General features: G+C 42.2%; 1 protein-coding gene across 7 annotated transcripts in view; it reads left to right on the top strand.

Annotated features, from left to right (window-relative positions):
* Positions 1-13,591: 13,591 nt before the first annotated feature.
* Positions 13,592-22,717, top strand: part of LOC132392867 (receptor tyrosine-protein kinase erbB-4-like) — a 942,732-nt gene continuing 933,606 nt past the window's right edge. For all 7 annotated transcript variants that reach the window (XR_009511679.1, XM_059967363.1, XM_059967364.1 and 4 more), the window contains exon 1: positions 13,592-13,977. Coding sequence is in view for 6 of the 7 variants with exons in the window: in XM_059967363.1 (XP_059823346.1) it covers positions 13,902-13,977 (76 nt within the window). In the remaining variant the exon portion in view is untranslated. The remainder of the gene's footprint in view (positions 13,978-22,717) is intronic.

A 22,717-nucleotide genomic window follows, 5' to 3' on the forward strand; every position in this document is an offset into this window, starting at 1 on the left:
GGGGCTGTGCCTCCAATTGCCTTTATACTGGGGTCCGTGGGAGGAGCCACAGCAGCAGTCAGCAGGGGGGGCGTGTCCAGACAGGTATATGTAGTTCACCACAAGTACAACACTAGAAGAGACTCTTAAGTGCACAATGTCTACTAAATACGCTGCAAATTTAAATTAAATCTCTTCTGCCTGTCCATATCCTTCCATTCCCCGGACATTCATGTATCTATCAAACAGCCTCTTGAACGCCATCTTCATACCTGCCACTGCCCTGGCATCCCATCCCTGCACTCATAACTCTCCCTGTAAAACCAGAAAGTGGAATCTGGATCTTATCAAGCAGGGATTGGATGAGGAGAAGACCATAACTGTCGTTAAAGAGAAACGGCAAGGGCAAGGCCTGAAGGAAGAGCAGCGTGGGTTTCTTGTCCGAAAGAAGCTCTACGTGAAGCACAAATACCCACACAAACTAGGATGGTCCATTACCCTGTAAGTCTGCTGTGAATGCTCGCTGGTGTTATTGACAGGTCAGCTCTGAGTACTGTGCTACAATTTTGGTTTCACGCCTGCACTCCCAGTGTTCTTTGTTTTGGCAGTCTATTTCTGGGATCCCCACTGAATGCACTGCCTCGGTAACGCTCCCTCTCGTTTAAGATAATACACACATTTCTTTCCTTTCACCAACTGTTTCACCATAGGAACATGGAAAACCTACAGCACAATACAGGCCCTTCCGCCCACAATGCCATGCTGAACACGCACAGCTTAATATCTCCTCATGTGGTTTGTTGTCAAATATACGATATGGTTCCCTGGAAATGTCTTGATCCACTTGAAAGGATAAACCTGTAAGATACATCCTGCGAGATTATAAGGGGTAATTTCCCCAATGTGTATTCAACACAATAAAGTATTTTCAGAATTGCAGAGCACAGAATCAACCCCTTTGACTCAGCAAATCTGTGCCAATTATCATGCACCCATTTACATAGATGCTTATTTTCCCCACCTCCCCACCAGAGTCTACCACTCACCTGCATGCTAGGAGCATTTTACTGCGGCCAGTTAATCTACCACCACACATAACTTTGTGGCAGGAAACCAGAGCACCCACAAGGAACTCTGCTGATCACTGGGAGAATGTGTCCATTCCACGCAGACAGGAACCAAAGCTGGGAGAGTACCCAGGTCTCTGGAACATGAATCAGCAGCTCTATTAACAGCACCACTGTGCTAACCTTGTCTGAGATCAAGAAACAATGCTTCACTCCATGGCGGGATGCCAGTCCGTTTTGAAAAAGTAATCATTCCTCAGTTTTAGCATCTTTTTCTTCTTGCCATCAGATACACAATGTAAGAATATGCTATTAACACGCATGTTACATTAAATATGGATTTTCCTTACTGATGTAATACATGTTATACCCAATAAAATAATAACTGACTGTGCAAATCTAAGCAGATATTGAAAATATTGGAAGCACTCAGAAAGTCAGCAACTAGACAAGTGAATCTGTTTTACATGAATAATCTGCAACTTAAGCATTCACTATATCTGTCATCCATGGATGCTCACTGACCTGTAAGTGTTTGCCAGAATTTTTACTTTTTATTTCAACAATGATAGCAATTTTCCCCTCCATTAACAACATTAATAATAATAACTTATTTAAAGGGCACTTTTCATACAAATGATGTAGTTCAAAGTGTTTCACAATGGGATGAAGTCCAAACATAGAACTAAAAGTCAAAATTATGTTAGTTAAAAGCAAGGTTAAATAAACAGGTTTTGAGATGGCGCTTAAATGTGTCAACTGAGTCTGCATCCCTTATAGTTTTAGGTATTAAATTCCACAGTTTAGGAGTGTAGTTCAAAAAAGCTGACTGCTAGTTTTCTTTTCAGGGAGTTTATTTAAATTTAAGGGATCGGTGGAAGAAGACCTGAGAGCTTGAGCAGGATTATAAGACCAAAGCAGTTCTATGATGTACTCTGGTCCTGAACCATTGAGAGCTTCGAAAACAAGAGGAAGTTAAAATCAATCCTAAAAGATATAGAAGCCACTACAGAGTAGTTAGGATGGGGGTGATATGCTCCCTCATCCTGGATTTATTTAAAAGTCCAGCAGCAGCCTTCTGAATGAGTCAAAGCTTGTCAATGGATTGCTTTGGAAGGGCAGTAATCTAGTCTATTGTGTATACTGTAAAAGCCTCCATGGATTGCCACCTTGTTGTGGTGGAGAAGCTTGTGTGGTCCTGAGATCCCGAGAGTGATGCCTTCTGGAGCTATGCTCCTGGTAGGGTCACCCATGGCAGTAAGATCGAGGGTGAGGTCCCTGACAAAGAACAGTCCAACCAAGACCTCAACGGCGGAACAGACGGACGAAGTTACCTTGAACTCAATGGCTGTGAAGGCGGATGAAGGCTGCAACAAATCCATCAGCTCCAATCATCGTGGTTTCTGTGCCATTGGGATCAGTTGGTTGATTCGTGAAGCATGGTGTGCTTCTTGGAGTGCAACATCAAGTACAAATTAAACAAATACATGCACAATCATCTTCGCTTTGTGATAGATCAACGGAACGAAGACCATCATCCTCGACCTCGAGGGATAGCCACGACGATGACTGGAAAAGCATGAATTACTTTTTCAGTGACAGAATTGGATGTACCTTTGCAGCATTTTTTAATTGTAGAAATGCTGCGCTGGCCATTCTTTATGTGAGATTTGAAATTCAAGCCTGAATCAAAGATACCACTCAGGTTTGTTACTTCTGATTTTATAAGGGGAACCAAGTTCCCAAATTTATCAAGAAGTTAATCTCTTTTGCATTTGGGGCAAACTAAAAGTACAGTATATTATTGAATTACTAAATTATGAATAACTTTTAAATCCTTTATTGTAGATTTACCTAGCGAATCTAAGAAATCTTTTGGATTTCTCACCTAATGTCAAGGCCCCTTGCTGAAATCTTGTATCTACTGTAACTGTAAGCCAGCGGACTGCAGTTAGAAATCAGACCAAACAAGAACAATGATAGGTCTAAGTGGCATGCAGCCCTGGGAATCCAGTGACCTCTAAATCAGAGGAAACGATCATAAAATTGAATTTCTGTGACAGAGCATTTAAATCATGATCCTGGTTTATGAAAAAATTCGAGAACTTACAACTAGCGTAGTTTGCAACTTAACAGGAAAAAAATCTTCAAGGTTATATCTTCAATTACCTATTGCAAATTGCAGCCAGTTGGGAATTATTTCAGAAAATAAATAATGAGAAATTATGACCAGAATATAGAATTTCTAGTGTTGTCAATTTTGAAGAAATTTCATGATTTTAATGATATCTTAATGGGGATAGGGTGACAAATTGTCATCCTAAATGTTCATGCAACGTCCAGCCATGGATCAATTTACTTGAATTCATCATTTGAGCTTGTTGCACTTAGATTAAAAATTTGTATTATTTAACATAATAAAATGGCTTGAGTTTTGAGAGGAGTGTAGTTAAGTTAAAGGCGGCTGTTCACTAAAATAAAATTTCAAGTTTATACAACACAAAGTAGGTTGGCAAAGGTTGTTTGGAAAATTGCAAAATTATCCTAACTAGGCAATTATCTTAAATAGGTAACTCCTGATATACACATCCAGAGAGTAAGCCTTAGTGTTTGTATTGTGAAATTCATGGTGCAATTACGAGCGGTTGGAATGAAAATTATGTCATTTTGGATGAAATCTTGATCCCAAGTCTTACCCACCATTTTAGGTTCAGGTAAAATATCACATGACACCTGCACAGAGCAAAGAACTGAAACTTGGCCAATGTAAGCTAATGACACCAAGAAAAACACATTTTATCATTAAATTCCTTACTGTCTGAGGGATGTTAGTATGTGTAGATTGGCAAATACATCTGTTGCATTATAATGGTGATTACAGTTCAGAGGGAAAACTTTTTTGCTCTAAAGTTCTTTGGAACATCCTAAAAGTCCTTGTATAAATCGTCTTTATTTTCATTTTTGCAGTCATTTCCCTCATGCGCATTCACTCTTTTTTATATCATTATACAGCCTGATCCAGGTGGTCTGTAATTTGAAGAGAATTACAGCAGTAATTCTGAGCACCTTCATCCAAAAAGGAACAATTTACACTTGCATTTTAGCTCAATGGACAGCAATTTCTCCACTGATTTTTATAAGGATTGTAAGCTACTAGTTCTTATCCTTTTCATGACCTAGGACTTAAAGGGCAGGAATTCCTTCACAGTTACTTGGGGTACTTAAAAAAAACTCTACTAGTGCAAAATGGCACAAAGAATTCAAGGATTATGGCTGGCACGTTATGAGATTCTATGATCTTTCCCAACCAGTTTATAGAGATGGCCCTGCCCAAATGAAATGGCTACAATCATTTCAAGTTAATCACCTCAACAAGTTTAAACTCATTGTAGCGATTCACAGGCCTGAACTTGAGCAGTTGCATTTTAGACAGAAGGTTTCTTTTAAATCTTTAATTATCCATTGAATTTCCAAAAGAGACTGCTATACACCAGAGTAAATTGTCCTGCATAGTTCTTCAAATAATTTTCAAGTTTATAATATTCCCTTATTCGCAGAATGGGGAACAGACACTAAAAATCACTTGCCTCTGATCAAAAACCTATGTCCTGTTGTTTCTAGCAAACGTTTTCTAGTAAAAAGGCCTTGTGCTTTCACCCTGTTTATGACTTTCATAGTATTACATATTTAATAAAGACTTATATACCTCATATATTTGCAGTGGTTAGCACAGATTCGGCAGCCCAGGTTCAAGTCCCACTGCTGTCAGTAAGGAGTTTGCACCCTATGACCTTGTGGGTTTGTTTCTGCCAGGTGCCCCTGTTTCCTCCAAAGATGTATGGGTTAGGACACGGGTGGCCAATCTTTTACATTCCATGCGCCAATTTTTCATGCACAAGTTCAGATGTGCCATACAACTCTTGTACCCCCATTCAATTCTTGTAAAAATATGTAAAAAACATACATATTTACCATTTTACATGATATATTGAATTAATATAAAAACAAGATAAATATTACTTACCTTAATGAGACTTTTAATATATTTTGTCTTCCTTTGATTTCTTCCTTTTTCTTAATCACATATTCTTTCCATAACTCAGACCCAAGCACTAGCTTCAGTTTTCCTTCTATTTCAGTCTGATGTTGTGTTTTATAGTGTCTATTAAGATCATGTCTTCTATTATGTGAGAAAGTGCTTTCACAAACAAAGCACAACAGTTTTCCTGACGGACCCGCTATAAATAAGGTCTCATTTCCCTGCTGTTCATTGAATTCACGCTTACTATCACTTTCTGCTTTTTTTTTTGCACTGTGATGGGTAACTGAATGTAAAAACAAGGCTTAATATTCAAAAAGTACAAATCTGCAAACGTTCACAAAGGACAAACAAAGCATAACTCCGTACCGCACAAGTGTTAATTGTAAACTGACTGACAAAAACCTGTGACACACTGCTGGTGCAGATGCCTGGCGCCTCAGGATCAATCAAGTATCAAACGTGTATTGAACAGTGAGGGAACGACTGCAGAACAAATGTCCTTTCCTAGTTTAACTCATTGAACATTTTTAAAAAATTGAAACAGATTAATGTGAAAGGAGATAACATTCGCCAAATGATGTGCACAAAATAATAAAATCACTAAAAATAATTGCTAAGTTTTAGATTTATTCTCAGTAAAACCCATTTCTAGCTCTAAGCTACTTGGATTCCTGTTACAGGTTTTTTTTCTACAGATTGGTTTTTGGTTAATACTTTTTGCATGAGTAAGCTTACTTTTTTATTTTCATCACTGGGGGGCAATGCGCCACTTCTAATCATCCAATGCGCCACTTTTGGCACATGTGCCATAGGTTGGCCATCCCTGGCTTAATTGACCACATGGGTGTAATTGGGCAGTGTGGGCTTGTTGAGCCAGAAGGTTCCATTGCCATGTTGTATTCTTAGGTAAAATAAAATACATTTTATCAGCTCACCCCTCAATCTCCTACATGCCAACCAATTAAGTTCTTGTCTTTGCAACCTGTGTCTGTAACTCAGTCCACTAAGTCTGGGCAACATCCTGGTAATTTTTTTTGCTGCTCCCTTTCTAGTCCACCGACATCTTTGCTAGAGCAGGCTGACCATAACAGTACACTTTTATTTCTCTTAAATTACTCTTTAGTGAGACACTAATAACAAAATTTAATAGGCTCTATAATTAATAGCAGGAAAGAGACAAATTGATATTTGAGATGGATGAGGATTATTCAGCACTGTGCTTGTAACCAGGAAGAATGAAGGATGAATACAGGCATTCAAGTAAGTTAAAGTATGAAGAAGGAGACGTAGATAAAAACTGATGATAACTATAGCTGGGTATTATGTTAGGAAATTCTTCTTCAGACAAAGAGTGATTAATACCTGTAATTCTTCTACACCGAGCATTGAAATTCATAGTGTTAAGCTGCGGTTATCAGTCTTTCTTCGGTTAGTTGTGGCTGGCAGTAACTTGCTTGCATTAAAGCAAGAGCAAATTAAAAACAGCTGATACCAGGAAGATTCAGTAGATCAGACACACTCTATGAAGGAGGCAAACAGAATGTGATGTGAATGGTGTATCTCTAAATAAATAAATATACACAGATAGATAAATGTGCAGATAGGTAGATAACATCATAAATAACTAGATACATAAATAGATAAATAATTGAAGTTTATTGTCATTCAGTGAAGATGCATACATCAGGATGCTCTTCACTGACTACAGCTCTGCAGTCAACACTATCATCCCCTCAAAACTAATCAATAAGCTCCAAGACCCTTCAACACAACTGGTCCATGCCGACCAAGATGTCCATCTAAGCTCATTGTATTTGCCAACATTTGGTCCATATCCTTCTGAATGCTTTCTATCCATGTACCTGTCCAAGTACCTTCTAAGTGTTATTGATGTAGCTGCCTCAACCACTTCTTCTGTCAGATCATTCTTTATACGGACAACACACTGGGTGGAAGCTTTGCTCCTCAGGTCTTTCCCCTCTCACGCTTCTTAAACCTGTGCCCCCAATATATTGATCCCCCAACCCTGGGAAAAACACTGTGTGTATTTACCCTATTGATGTCCCTCATGGATGTGCACACCTCTATAAAATTGCCCCTCACAGTCCTACACTTCAATAAATAACAGTCCTAGCCTGCGCATCTACACCTTATAACAGAATCACTTTAAGTCCCCTTAAATCTTTACTGAACTGGTTGCAACTTAATGGCATCTTTCCTACCAAGCAGAGCAACCAAACCTGAATGCATTATTTGAAATATAGGCTCAGCAAGGTCTTGTACAAGTAGGGCTGAAAGGAAAGAAATATTGAATGGAATTGAGTGCTGGACTGATATGGAAGGGGAAGATGTGAATTAAGGTAGCACACTGTGGTATTATAACAGATGTGATTATGACTGCCTATTTAGAGACTCTGGATCCTCATGTAGCTAATTCTAATTGGCTTGGTTTAATTAAGATATGAAGTGATCATGCAAACAATATCAAAGTTCAAAGTAAATTAATTATTAATGTATGTATATGTCACCATATTCTACCTTGGGATTCATTGTCTTGCATGATATTTACAGGAAAATAAAGAAATACAATAAAATTTATTTTAAAAAACTATGCAATGAAGACTGACAAACGTCCATTGAGCAAAAGAGGACAAACGATGCGAACAATAATTTTTTCAAAAATAAATAAATTATATTGAAAAAGTGCTTGAAAGTGAGTCTTTAGGTTGTGAAGTTAGTTGAGTGTTGAGAGGAGTAAAGGTATCACACTGGTTCAGAAGCCTGATGGTTGTAGGGGAATAGCTGCTCCTGAACCTGGTGATGTGGGCCCTAAGACTCCTGCACATCCTGCTCGAAACCTAACCTAAATCCTAAATCTAATCTCAACCATAAACCTAACTTGTCCAGAAACCTCCCCTCTTCTGGTTTTAGCATAGACAATGTAGAGGAGGGAGCCAAACCATTGCATGTAGGTGGTCCCATCATTTTACCTTTTCACTGAGGTTCCATTCTTTGGCCAACCAATGTCCCAGGCTTGGGACACACAGCAGGTGAAGAGAAGTGCAGACTATTGCAAGGAACAGGTAAGATATTTTCCTGGGCCATAAAGAGCACATTGTTGTCGTCTGCACCACCCCACTGCCCATCCAACTCAGCCTGCCATTCTTCTCAGTAAGCAGACTCTCCTCCTATGATCTGGTGACTTTTGTTCTGCTCAGACTTTGCCACTACCCATTGCCTGCATTTCATCTTTTCCTCCCTTTCCCTGGTCTCCAGTCTCCTGCTGCTCCCTGCACTCCTTCCATAATCTCTTGGGTCCTTTCCATAACAGTTTTCTCCACCGTTTGGCTCCAAATCTTTCTTGCAGCAGTTGAGTGCTGAAGCCCATGCAGCCCTGGGACAGGCAGGAAACAGGCTGCAAAATATAAATCCAAGAGAGTCAAACAATTGCCCGAGGACAGGATCTTAGTAGCATTACACATGTAACACCCTGGGAATGGCTTCACTGGTAACGTAATGGTCTTTCTGTAGATGCAGTGCCTGGGTTATGGTTAGAGATAACGGGTGCTTTGGAATGTGAGCTGTCCAATGATGGGAGGGTGTTTTCGTGCCACCTGCCTGACACCAGGGTGATCTGGGTCCTTTGTTTGGCGGGAGATGAAGAGAGAAGATGCCAGAATGGAGCCATGACCTGACGAAGGCGGGAGAGACGAAGGAGGATTGGCGAAGGGGAAACCATGAGCTCCAACTTGTGCACGTTAAACTGATTCATTAAAATGGGCCCTTTTCTTTTTTTGCTTTTTCTTCACTAACCCTGTAGTCAAGTTAAGAATGAGAAAGGTAAATGGTTTAATTGTACGTGGTGTGGTGTTATTTCGTTGTACTGATTTGTAACAGGGTAACAAATCACACAGCATCCACACTAACAGGGGGGTTTTGGGGTGGACTCGCATCTCAACCTCACCCATTTGTCAGGGCCAGAGATTGTCTTCCCTAGAGTTACACAGCTGACAGAACGCAAGGGTTACTCGCACAAGACTTTGAAAAGACCAGACCTAAAACTTTCTGTTCCCCCTGCACGTTCAAGTAAGGGGAGAAAGAGCCATTGCAGGTCGCAGCATGGTGTAGTGAAGTAGTGACCCAACCTAATTTCCCCACCTTTCCCAAGCTTTCAGTGGGGAAAGAGCTCTGAGCCACACACAACAGACACTTCTACTGAAGTCGTCTTTGGCCCCCAATTTGGTTAACAGTTACCATACCTTGAGTTTCTACTCTTCTTTCACAAATTTAGTTTTCTCAAACTATTCCTCCTACTATTAGAACCGTTAATAGTTTATTGTTATCACATGGACTAGTGCTGTGGAAAACTTTGTTTGCATGCCATCCTGAATGATCACACCATAACAGAGGTACATCAAGGTAGCCAAAAGGAAAGAAGATGTAGAAAAAGCGCAGTACAGGCAGACCGATGAAGTGCACGGGCCATGGCAAGGTACATTGGGAGATCAAGAGTTCATCTTTTAGTGTGTCAGAGGTACAGGTACCTGATAACTGTGGGACAGAAGTATGCCTGTGGCAGTGGGAAGTGTAGACAGAGGGGAAACTGGTTTGCATGACAGGCTGTGCTGCATTCACAAGATATTGCCATTTCTTGCAGTCTTTGACAAGGCAGTTGCCATACCAAGCTATGATGCACCTGGATTGGATGCTTTTGAAGTAGGGGTTTGTTTGATCCTTATTTGAACCTTCGAACGTTCCGCCTGTACAAACTTCAGCTGCGTCGCCAACCTGCACTTCCTGAAACGTGTTCTTTCCCCAATGTCTTACCGTGTCCTCTCACCTCTCAGAAGCGTCCACGTCTGTCTCAACTCTAGCAGGCTTCCTGCCCAATCCAAAGCCAAATGTTAGATCTTCTGCGAGCAAGACCAGGTTAAGCGTGACTCTCAGCCTGTTTGCAGACTGTGACATAGATGAGCCCCTGGCAATAACTTCGCCGGTGTCCATCTCCTCCAATGTATCTTCCTTCATCTATGGCACCTCGCCGCGAATCGATGCTCTCCTACGGACCATTTTGCTTTCATGGCGAAGTCTTTGTGATACGATAGCTCATTTCCTACCTCCAGTGACAATGGTGAGCTGAAACTCATCGCAGCGCTTCCAGCCTCGCCAGGTCTTGACAGCCGTTCTGGTACAATCTGAAACCGCCTCTACTCAACACCGCCAAATATCCAGAGTTCCGTTTCCTGATCCCAAACTCTGTCTGGGTGGCATGAAAGCCGTTCCTCGCCGTATCTCGGAACATGTGACAACAGTAAAGCGATTGCCAGTTATATTGCAATGTGAAGGAACTCACGAATTGTGCTAGGAGCTGCGATGAGGCTATTTTTTTTTGCCAAGATGCCCAGATTGTGCTGTGCTGAACCTCACCGGGGTCCCTTCTGCTCCACAACGCAGGAACCTGCGGCCACGCAGATCGAAGAGAAGATTGATAGTCCAGGAAGGAGAAGCAGGAATGGGGTTCCTGAGACTTAGGCACTACCTTGGATCCAGCAAGAAAAAAAAAGTAGGACCCAAATTGTTGCAAAAGCAAGCTTCGATGAGAGTTTTTTTTTAAACAGTTATGCGTTCAGAACAACCAGTTTGGGACCAATAACGGAAGTATGAGAGAGCTGCCGTTCGCAGTTTGTTCCTAGTCGCGGACACACCCCTCTGGAATAGCTGGTGCCTTGCTCCCGTCCGGTTTCGCTCTCAATACCTTGAGATGAATGAACGGGGATTCTCCCTCACTCCCAGCGCCGCTCCTCCAACAAGGCAACGCAGCATTTTTGGAAATCAGGGAAGTTGTAAACAAACAATTATTGAAATATCGTTTCCACTTCGCTTCTCGGTAGTATAAGCAATTCCTGCAGATTTATAACATTGTGGATGGGGGCAAAGGCAAGAGAAAAAGACTGAAAGAAATTCCTGGGAATAATTAGTTTGGTTCACACAAAGTAAACGTTAGCAAGGAACAGAGAGCCATTGGCAATGCTGAGTGCCGCAGCCACGTCCCCTTTTTTCCTCCAAGACTGGAATGTTATTTTCAAACGTGTATTTCAACAAAACCCCAGAATTATACTGACCTTACCCCGAGTGCGGATCACTTTCCTGTTGGGATAGCATTTAAATAAACTGCTTTGCAGCTTTGTTTTGTCAATGGACGTTGGAACAAAATCCACCAAGTTTAATCAATGGAGCTGAATGAAATTTGCCTAGAAAACCTAATCCCATAAAACAATCCAAATGATAAGAAATTGAGAGCTAAGGTAGTTGAAAATGTTTCATGGAGATATAAACAATTCCGCTTCTGATTGTCCAGTTGTCATTTTACCTTGGTGAGACTTCTCAGTAATAATGGCACAAAAAAAAACAAATCATGGTAATACCTTTGGAGTTATTTGGCTGAATTCAAAGCATGGCATAATCTCAGATTTAGATTGGAAAAAATAACCCTAAATTTTGCATGTTATAAAAACTAAATGAGATAAACTTCAAAACCTGATGAATATAAATCTGTCGTTAAATCACGGAATATTTTAATTTTATAATGATGTTGTTTTATTGAAGGACCCTACGGTCTATTTTTAATGAACTCGGATCGGTTTATTTAGATAGCGCAATGAAGAGGCAACAACGTTCTTCTTAAAACTGAATTACTCCCTCGGATTGTTTTATCCTGATTTTTGTTTTAATTTAAAATTGTGGAATATAATTTACAATTAATTGTTCTGAATCGAAATCACAAAAAATATAGGCTGTTTCACGGGAGAAAACGTAAAAGATTGCAAATATTTCTGGAAATATGGGAGATTGGTGGGGGGGCGTGAGAAATTGACGCAAACAACATCTTCTGAAATTAAAATCGAAATAATTTACGGGGCCAATAGAAAAGACGGAAATCAGAATAGAAATTCATTGAATGAAAGCAACCGGGATAATTTTTGAAAGCGGAGTAAAGCGGCGCGATACGATTGATTTTACAATAACACATCGGGCCCACACCGCTAGAGAGCGCTGCCAGATTAACAAAACAGCGGAGACAGCCTCAGCGGAGGAAAGCAACCTGCAACCGCTTAAAACTAACTACGATTTGAATCAACAAGAACTAAACTCTTTCCTTTTGCAAATGACGATAGGACAGCTTGGGACCCAACAGAATCCCCTCTCGCACACACACACTTCATTCTAAAGGAATCGTGCAGATTTTGAAACCGGTTGCAATATGATCGTTCATCTGAAGCGCAAAGTGAGAAATCGTTGAACCGGTCGAGATTTTATTTTTACTAATGATTAAGATTTCATTTTATACGTTGGTCGTAGCCCAATGTCTTACAAAAGAGGTGGGAGAGGTAGAGTTTGCTCTTCATGAATATGTTATTGTAATTTATTTATTCTGAAAGTAATATATAAAATCTCATATGCAGTGTATAAGTTATAAATTCATGTGGCGCTGATAGAGGAGCATCTGCACATGAAAAATGAATCTGGTAATTGGAATTTAGATAGGTTACAGCTTGTCAGCTGCGGACCCCATCTCAATCAAAGGCACTTTTCATCTGTTTACAAACTACCGTTTCTCTCTGTAATGGTGGCTGTTCTCGCTGGAATTTGCGAGATGAATGTGTGTAAATTTTCTAGGTACAACACCGTGAGAGAGTGCCAGAGTCACACGTTGTCACGTCTAGCTACAGAGAAGTAACTGTCATTAGGGTTATTTCCATGTGACACAAGAGCAAATGGACCACGAAAGCAAATCACAAAATCATTTGTAATCTAAGGAAAATAACGGTACGACTGAAACAATGCTGAGCTTTCGTATCGATGTAACTGCATCCAGGTGTAAAAGCTAGATTATAACTGTGCATATATTGTAATGATTAGCACAATAAATGTGTGCAAAGAACCAATTATTTGAGGACGTGTGCAGGTGCTCTCTATCAGCAAACTAAATCTCTTTAATTTTATTCTGTGCTCCTATGCCGAGTTAGAACTGAATAAAAAGGGTTCATATTGTAAACTGACTTGATATAAATATGGCAAATTATCGGACACTTTGCAAATAATTTTATATAGACATTTGCAGTTTCGTTAGTTTGTACACCGACGTGATTTTGGCAACCGTGTTGCACACTTACACTACATGGGAAGTAAGTAGAATGACCCTCTACTGTAACCTTGCCATGTCTCGGGTTATGTCTCATTCGCACACACTTAGACATCATTGCAAAAACAGTAACAAATATTAACAATAAACAAGTAAGTCTTCGTTCAAGTAGCAGGCATGAAACAGCAACTACAATTCCTAGAATGCATTGCTAGCATTCCGAGAGCACCGGGTTGCTAACAGAACCAATCAGTGGAGGGGCGGCAGGTGCCAGGGATGGGGAAGAACCAATGGGCGTGAGAGAGAGGCGGGACAAGTGGTGTTCTGTAGCCGAATTTGTTAATGGCTGTGCATGTCGGGAGCAGGCGATCCTGCAGTTCAGGCGAGCACTGTACTAGGGAAAGGGAATGTGAGAGTAAGCAGAGAGTAGAGGGAGGGAGAGAGAGAGAGAGAGAGAGAGAGAGAGAGAAAGAGAAATACCCAGCGCAGGGACGCCACTCTGCAACTTACGAAAGTCTCGCAAACAAAACATAAAAGAGAGAAACAGAAAACAGAAAAAAAGTAGACGCTCACTTTCTGAGGATACATTTGGTAGTCATGTAATTTTATGCAGCACTGACTTGAAATAACCTCCCACCACTGCAAGAGAAAAAGACAAATCTGAGAGAAAATGAATTTGGCGACGCTACTCTTGGCGAGTTTTTTCTGTGCGACTCTGAAGGTGCAGGAAATAATTTCGCAGTCAGGTAGGTGACAGGTTTTTCCTCAGTGTTTTGGCGCCTAGAGTATATGTGTATATTGCGTGTGCGCGTATATTCTAATATTGGCACAACATTGCCCTGTTTGTAAACTTGGATGAAGGAAAGTTTTGTTTCAGGTCATTTTTGATTTTTAATGCTCTCGAGCCCCCTCGTTTAAATGGTAGTCAGTGTAGAAGTATTTCTGTTGCACAAACGCCTTGGTTACTAAGAGCCACTGGAGTGCTGTAACAATTTGAATTGTCCCCAAAGCTCCCCGCTGTTGTTCCTTCTTAAAATCTTTTGTGCGGAAGCCTTAATTATGCGTGTTTGCGCTTTTCAGAAGCAGTTGAGCTTGACATGTAGTTTTAGCTTGTGAGGACTTCTTATGTGGCAAAGAACCGATTTTTGTCGGCCTGCTATTTATTTTCCTCTGGCAACGGGACCTTAACATGCTTTGTGTTTGACCTAGGTTGGGCAACTTGAGTTAAATGCAACGCGAGCGTAAACATACTGTAGTTGCAAAATGCACATTTGGTACAGGTGCGTCATGAGAAAAATAACTGCCTTGTAATGCTCCCGGTGCGAGCCAAAATGGAAACGACTTCATCTCCCGCTCGGTGCATGTGTACTTTGCATACTTTATGAAATTTAAAATATGGTATTGGTTTTAATCCGCGACGAGTTTTGTAGCCTGCAAGAGTTCGTTTTGATATCACTGTTTAAAATATGAACCAGGGATAACTTGATCTGCGGTGCCCAGAGGGCGACAAGATGCTGAGTGAATTACTTTTAGATTAAGCAAATTAAGGAAACGAAGGGAGACAATCTGCTCCTCATATTATTAGACACGCTTCAAGTTATGTGAGAGCGAAGTATTTTATGGATGCTTATTTTTCCGGAATTGATGTTATTGGTCGCCCGTGCTTTCGCGCGCAAGAACACAAGCCAGTCATTCAGAGTGTTGGGGAAGGTCAACATTTATTGCTTTGCTTTGCATCAGGCTAAAGTTCCCGGTGAGACATTTAGCCGTCAAAACATTTAATAAAAATAGACGATTTATAAGTGAACGGATTTGCATAATTCTGTTTCGTAAATATTGTTTCATGCCACTAATGTGTCCCTGATTTCGGGAAATGGGTGAACTGTGTCTGAGACTCTGGAACTGACGGTGCAAGGGCCGTGGTTTGCTGTGTTTTGTTAATTCACCAAGGCCATTAGAATGAAGCTTAGCTTAATGGAAGCATGAAGTTCAATCCAACAGGTGTATGAACCTCAGACAGTGTCGGCTTGTCCTCAAATCAGACTACTTTTAGCGCCGAGAGGTTCGTGAACGTATGGGCGTCGCGATCTGTTTTATTGCCTTCCTCTCTTGTCAAAGGGAATTCAGCTGTGGTGGGCCAGAAGTCAGAGCTGTCCTTCCGTTGCACGGAAGGGCAAGCACTCACTGTCCGGATGCACAAAGTGCCCAATTACGTCGAACGACGGACCCACCCTCGATTGACCAGGGGAGCAAATTAGGCCGGTCCCCCACTGTCCCGCCCCCCACCCCGGTTTACACAGTTTAACTGGGCCTGTGTCAGCGCGGTCCTGGGTGCGATCTGTGCTGGAATCCATAGGAATTGCGCAGCGCTGTCCAGCGCCTGACAGTCCGAGAGATCTTCCTCTGTCTTCTCGTCGCTAGTGCCTTGCCAAGGGGTTGTGGCCACACGTCCACACAGTCCCTTTGTAACCCCAAGCTCAACATTCTGGGGTAACCTTGCAATGTTCTCCTGTTTTGTTGCTCTCGGCGCTCACCTGGCGAAATGTTGCAACCTGATAGAGAACATTCTCTCTCTTGGATGGCATTGGACTTGAGCAAACCACACTCCCCTACACAGACAACGCGCGCTGCTTCCCATGTTTTATATTTCTGCCGCTGTCTCTTTCCTATTCCCAGTCTGTGTGCGTAGTTCATATTTTCGATATTCAGACTTCATGATGAATTCAGACTAAATTCGTATTAATATGTTATTACTCTCTCGCTCCCATCTCTCTCTCCCTCTCCCTCTCTTTCTCGGCACCCTCTCCGTCCACCGGCTACGATGTATTTAACATTTTGTTTTATCCGGAGATCGATGCTGGTCAATAACTCCCAGTGCCCCGAGAGTGCTCCGGTGCTTCTACACGCATGGTTATTGATGGATGGGTTAAAGCAGAGAAATTAGCTTTTCTCAGCTTCGCCGCTCACCCCGGCATCTAACAGTTACGGATGATAAGTCCGCACAGTTATTAAAAAGGAGAACGGGCCTCCCTCCAAGACATGAGAGACACAACGCACTAATACATGGCCTCTTTATTGAACGGTGCTTTGGGACAATCTGTTCTGTTCTTGTCATCCAGAGCGGGGTTTCATTTAACGGAACTGCACATCGGTCCAGTACAGGAAACACTGGGACACCGTCGCTATGTGTGGCGTGGGATGGCTGGCTCGGGCTGGGTGGTTGGAGACGCCGTCCCTCGGCGCGGGCACACTTTGATTATTTACACAACGCCAGAATTGACAGGTTAAACAGAAGACGTTCCTCGCTCGATACGCCGGGAAAGGGATCGCCCGGCTGGCGTTCATTTATTAACGAAGTCTGCCCAACACCAATAACTGAAACACAAGCAGCCGGAGAGCAGCGTGGAAGTGCACGGAAGGCTGGGCAGTGGGAGTGGTGGAGCTCGGTGACTGGGGGGAAACGCACCGGGCTCCTTAACCGTGCCAGAGGGCTGTGTCTTGGAGAAAACTGCAGCTGAGCGGGACAATCTGTGCTGCAATTCTCTGTGTGTCCTTTAAGTCCTGTGCATGGCAAACTAAGTCCAATACTGAACTCAGTCTTATGGAACCTGATAGATAGCAATGCAGACGGTGCAACGTTGAACCTTGCGCCTGACCCTTGAGCATGCAGAGTTTGATGTGATTGGAACCTGGACTCTGCTACAGACGCCCGTCTCCTGGTAACCAAGGACGCCAGGTGTGAGGCGCCTGCGCAGTGCCGCCGCGCCGCTGCGGGCTGCCTGCCGGTGGAGTGGGACTGGCTTACTGCTTAATTGCGCGGGAAGGGTGATTGGGTGACTGGGCTCCGGACTTTTGATCTGAGCAGCTGAGCACCCCATATTCTTACGCACACGCGCCTGCCGTTGTCCTCACACCGCTTGATGTTCAGGGCGCAAATGAACGAAAGAAGCCTGCTGCCAAGGGTCCCCTACCCGGGGTCCACGGGCCTTTTGCTTAATGGGGTTGGTCTTTAGCATTAAAAAAGATTGGGAGTCCCTGACAGGGCCAGTCTACATTGATGATACTTCTGCAGAGAGCCCATTTGCAAAAGCAGGGTCTCGGCAAAAACATCGAGACTCGTTGCTCATTTGTGGAGATGAATTGGATCCAAACATGCTGTATAGGTTACTGTTAGCGGTGGTGACAGCAAACGGACAGTACTGACAGCGTGTAGATGGCTACCAGACTCTGAACATTGTGCACTTGTGTGGTTTAGAGAGAGAGAGAGATGGTGCGTTTGTAAATGATGCGCGTGGGATTTTTCTGGCCTGTTTGTGAGTTTCAGTGCGTAAGAGTGTATGTGTGTGAGAGAGAATGTGTGCTGCGTGAGTATATTTATATTCCAGAGTGGTGAATGTGGATATATCAGAGAGCACATGAATCTGCGCGTATGCTGTTTAATATACAATCTCCGTTTTTCACTGGAGCCGCGTCTTGCTCAACATAGTGTGTGAGCACTCCAGTTGCAATCCGTTCCCAGTGACTATCTGTGCTTAATGAATCGCAGGTTGGGGATGAAGTCCCGCACCTGGAGAGGAAGCTGATTGTCAGTTGCCGAGTTTGCCCGTGAAAAGTCCCTCGGACATTTACGAAAAGGCCAACTACCATGAAAATATTGCATGCTCCCTTTTTAACGCCAAAAAAAGTTACTTGTTTTTTTAAACACTAGGCCAGACACTAGGTGTGAAATTGACGAGACTTAACTAATGATACCAGTAAAATGGTTATATTTTTTACCGCGAAATCTGACAGCCACGGGGGTGGGGGGTAAAACAGAGATGAAAGTTACAAAGGGCTAGTTGGAATGAGATGAACCGGTCCATTTTGAACTCAATAACCCGGGTTTGTGTGGTGAAATCCTTCTTGGAACTAATCATAGAGACGGCAACGGAGTACCCTGTACCTAGCAGTACCTGCCAAATAAAACTATAATAACTTCCATGACCCTTCAATACATTTTAAAGACATTATTTGTAACCAAGGTCTCTCCAGTGAAGACTTTTGAAGTGGCGTTTCTGAAAAGAGCAGCACGATAGCACGGCCGAGCATTCGGCTTGATCTTCTCGCTTGTTATTTTTTACACTGGTTCCTTTTATTAAGCACTCGGTAGGTACTGTATATTGGTTTCCTAGAAAGTCAAGATGTAATTTTACATTTCTATTTTATTTCGACTGTATTTAACGAGGATGTGACTGATCTGTGGAAATATATGTAGACTGATAGAAATATCGCCTCTCGACTATCCCTCTGAAAGATCGACCTTGTTGGATCGCTTTCTCCCGTGCTGTTTTAGCCCCCTTTTTAAAAATGGAAAGCCAGGTAGAACACACCGGATTGTCGTGTGGACAAGAACAGTTTTTTTTGTGTGTGAATTAAGACTCTCTTGTCTTCAAATAACTGCCCAACCCATTGAACGCCTGCACTACATTTATTCTTCACTCTGTCTCCCTGGTAAGGAGAGCGCGATCGCATCCGTTCTCCACAACCAGCACCCGACTGTGTACAAACACGTCTCAACGTCCCGTTAAGTGAACATACTGCTTTCAACAAACCATGATTTACCTCTCATGCTCGTTAATGAAGCCACGACGCCTTTTAGATTTTGTCCTTTGTGAGTTTACTGCCTTCGCCTGGAAGTTGCTCTGCATACGGTAATGGACGTGTGGAATTGTTTCTTAAATAACTGCTTTGTGGCAGTGACCTGTAAGAAATGGCCCGCGATTGAGGAACGGCAGCTGTGGCGGTTCATTCACCGTACACTCATGCAGAAATAACGGAACCGTCTTTTCACAGCCCCAAAAGAGCTGATCTGGGATAACAATCATTTTCACACAGACAAGGACACACTCGTTCAACACGCTCAGGTACATTATACACATTTACACACACACACACACACACACACACATTTACACACACACACACACACACACACACTCACACACACACACACACACACACACACACACCCCTCAGACACACACTTACACACACACACACACACACACACACACTCACACACACACACACACCCCTCAGACACACACTTACACACACACACTCACACACACACACACACCCCTCAGACACACACTTACACACAGACACGCGTGCGCATCACACGTTATCGCTGCGGAAGGAGGAGAGTTGTAAACCGATCCTGCCACTTCTAATCTTAAACTTAATCTCAAATACACATATCCTCCAACAGAGTGCAAACCAGGATTATCTTATCTTTTTTTTAATTATAGCCTTTCTTCCGTTTAAATTAAAGAAGGATTCGCAGAGCAAATTGGTTCTGACATGGTTAAATTATTTTCCCGCGCAGTCTGCTACTTGTGAAAAGATTTAATTCCGTGTGCATGATGTTCAGACGTTATGCGCAGCAGTTTAAGATTGGCAGAGGCTTAGTCTGTTCGGCTGAAGATGCAGGAGTTTTATAATCGGGGTCTTCGCCGAGGACACGCAGTTAATCAAACACGTTCATTTATTGACCTGGGAATGGGTAAGGTGACTTCACCAAGCTTCTGCCTGTGGTAAGCTGTCCTAATGTAGTTCTGAAGTCTCTGGCGGCCTATTGTTAGAAGACAACCGCTGTCAAAGTGCTCGTTTTATTAACTTGGGGCAAATGGAGTGCTTGCAAAGATCGAACTACGGCGGCGTCCTTCCTCAGCACTGAAACCCATCCTTCTGAACGACCTCACAAAATGTTAACGCCTCTTTGAAGTCTGACATGCTTTCCCCAAACAGTGCTCATCCCAGGTAATATCAGATTACATTTCCACATTAGTACATCAGACTCCACCGTGACATATAAGCATCCGAGATGAAAGAGACTCGGAGGCTGTCCTGAGAAGTTCTGCGATTAGAGCGACGTTTGAACACTGTGTTAATACCACTGGCACTTTAGAGCTTCCTAATGACCGGAATTAGTGGAAGTTCAGATTCAATGGAACATACTAATAGTAAACCAGCAGAAAATGATTTGCATAAGAACAATCAAAACCTCTTTAAGCATCTATAATTTGTTACAGATCTAAACAACAACCATCAGGATGAATGAAAATACAAACAGACCTTTTAAAATATTCTGATGAACCAGAGCATGCTAAAATATATACCATTTGTGGCTCACACAAAACACTCTGTATTATCAAGTATACAACTCCCAGTCGCAGCATTTAATTGGAGTGGCTTGAATCTTGTAATAATAAATTCCATATAAAACAGTTAGTGTTTTATGTGTGCATAGCTGACCAGGTTGTGAATTCTACTGATCCTAAACACAAAACCAGACATTTCAGGCTGCATGAGGATCCAAAGAACTGATTTGTCGTTCTCTGCCATTTGAATGGGAAACTTGCTTTGGGTCATGTTTTGACATGTAGTTTACTAGACCTTGTATGTGGGGGGAAAATGTTTTTTGGTCCCAGAATCAGGAAATCACGTGAAACAAAAACAGATTCAGAAAATGCCCTGTATTTTAGACAATACAAGAGATGGACTACAATTTCTTAAACATTCTACAAAATGGTTACCATAGTGGTTAGCATGATGCTTTTGTAGCTCAGGCTGTTGGAGCTCGGAGTTCAAGTCCAGTGTCCTCTGTACAGAAATTTGTATGTTCTTCCTGTGTGCACGTGGGTTTCTTCTGGGTGCCCGGTTTCCCCCTATGCTCCAGAGTTAGCAGGTTAACTGGTCGTGGTAATTTGCCCTGTGATATGTAGGTTGCTGGGCTGGAGGGCCATTGTATCTGTAAATAACGTTTTTAAAAATTCAGAATGGATTGATTTTGAGAAGAAACACCTAGTGTTGGACAGTTTAAACTGGCATCAAAAATGAATGTCACTGAATCTTAAAACACAGAAAAAAGCACCTATTTGTCACTGGTTGGAGGAAGAAAGTAGAACACATAGTGGTCATGTTGTTTGAAAAACAAAGAACATATTCAGATTGATTCCTATCAGCATTCAGTGACTTTGACTGAGATGGAGACTTCAAATGTGTAGAATGAGACAGAATTGCTCTGTTCCAAGTAGCATAATGGCCTTGTATCTACAGCTGGCTGACAACACAATAGCCTTCTGAGAACATTGCCATCTTGTAAATTATTTGAAATAAGTGTCAAGGAGCTGAGCCTTTTTTTTTAAAAAAACTACTTTTGTTGCACATGCAGAAAATTATACTTAATTAAACCCCTCTTTGATGCAGTCTTGCATTGTTGCTGAGAAGTTTTGGTGAATGAATGATTAGTTGAATTGTCAGTGTAATAGAGCTTAGGTACAGAGCAAACATGGTGCATAAAAATGCCTTCAACAGGGCTGAATATTTCAGTCCGGCTGAACAGGTTTGTGCTTCTGAAGATTTTTAAGCTCGCTTCATCAGTTCAACAGTGTAAAGGTAACTTCATGCCACTGAAATTGTCAGTATTTTTGCACAGGCAGGGCTCTGTTAATTAAGCCGTTGGGATGTTGCTCACTTTCAGTGCGGCAATTAAACTTGTTTAAAAATAATATTTTTGACTAGCTGTTAAATGTTTAGAAGTGATATCAGCATCACTCTTCTGCTATGCCCTAGGATTAACCATGAAAGGCAGGCTTCCAACGTTGAAGCCTGGCTTGCTCATCGCATTCTTCTGGAGCTAACTTGCTGGACTTTCCATTGACTCTGTGTGGAAGGATACTGGTTTATCACCACTTACTCCTCTGCAAGGAATTGTTACTTCAGTCATTCTTCATGGAGAGGATCACAGGGTTCTTAATAAAAATGGTGGTTGACAACAGAGGAATTTTATACTCTGGTTTATGAGTAATTGTGGTTTATTTAAGGAAGGGTTGCATTATTTCACTAGGCTCTGCTTAAAAAACAATGTCCAATGTTCATCAGCTACAACCCAGTCAGAGCCACTGGCAGTGACTTCTAATAACTTGCATTTGGTATGAGTTGTAGAATTTGGACTTTAGCTCAAGAAGTCCTTTTTTCTTGTTTATCATGCTTCACTGAGGTTCGTAGCTGTGATTTTATCTTCATTTTTACCTGCTGAAGTATCCCCGATGGCAAGGTGAGCTGGACGCTTATGGGTCAGGCTAATAACAGCCTGCTTCTGTGAGCGATTATCTTCTTTTCTATACTCTAGGCAACTCAAGCACTTTGTGCCCAGCAATGATCCATCGCTCCGTGCCAAACTGATCCCTTGGGAGCATTCAGTTGTAGAGTGAACTTCAGGTAAAATGTACAGAGCAAACACAAGCTTGTGTCGAGCACTGGGCAGATCAGTGCGTCAGGCAGTGTGCTGAAAACTCCCCTTCTCCTTTTCTTTGTGACTGTCCAGCTCCAAACCCCTCGATTCCTGAAAATAGACAGGACTATCCCAAAAACTTCAGAAATGATGGCTACTGTGCTACCAAAATGACCAGCAGTTTAAGTTTGCTAGTTTACTTTTTCCTC

This window comes from Hypanus sabinus, chromosome 4, assembly GCF_030144855.1.
Source record: "Hypanus sabinus isolate sHypSab1 chromosome 4, sHypSab1.hap1, whole genome shotgun sequence".
NCBI lineage: Eukaryota > Metazoa > Chordata > Chondrichthyes > Myliobatiformes > Dasyatidae > Hypanus > Hypanus sabinus.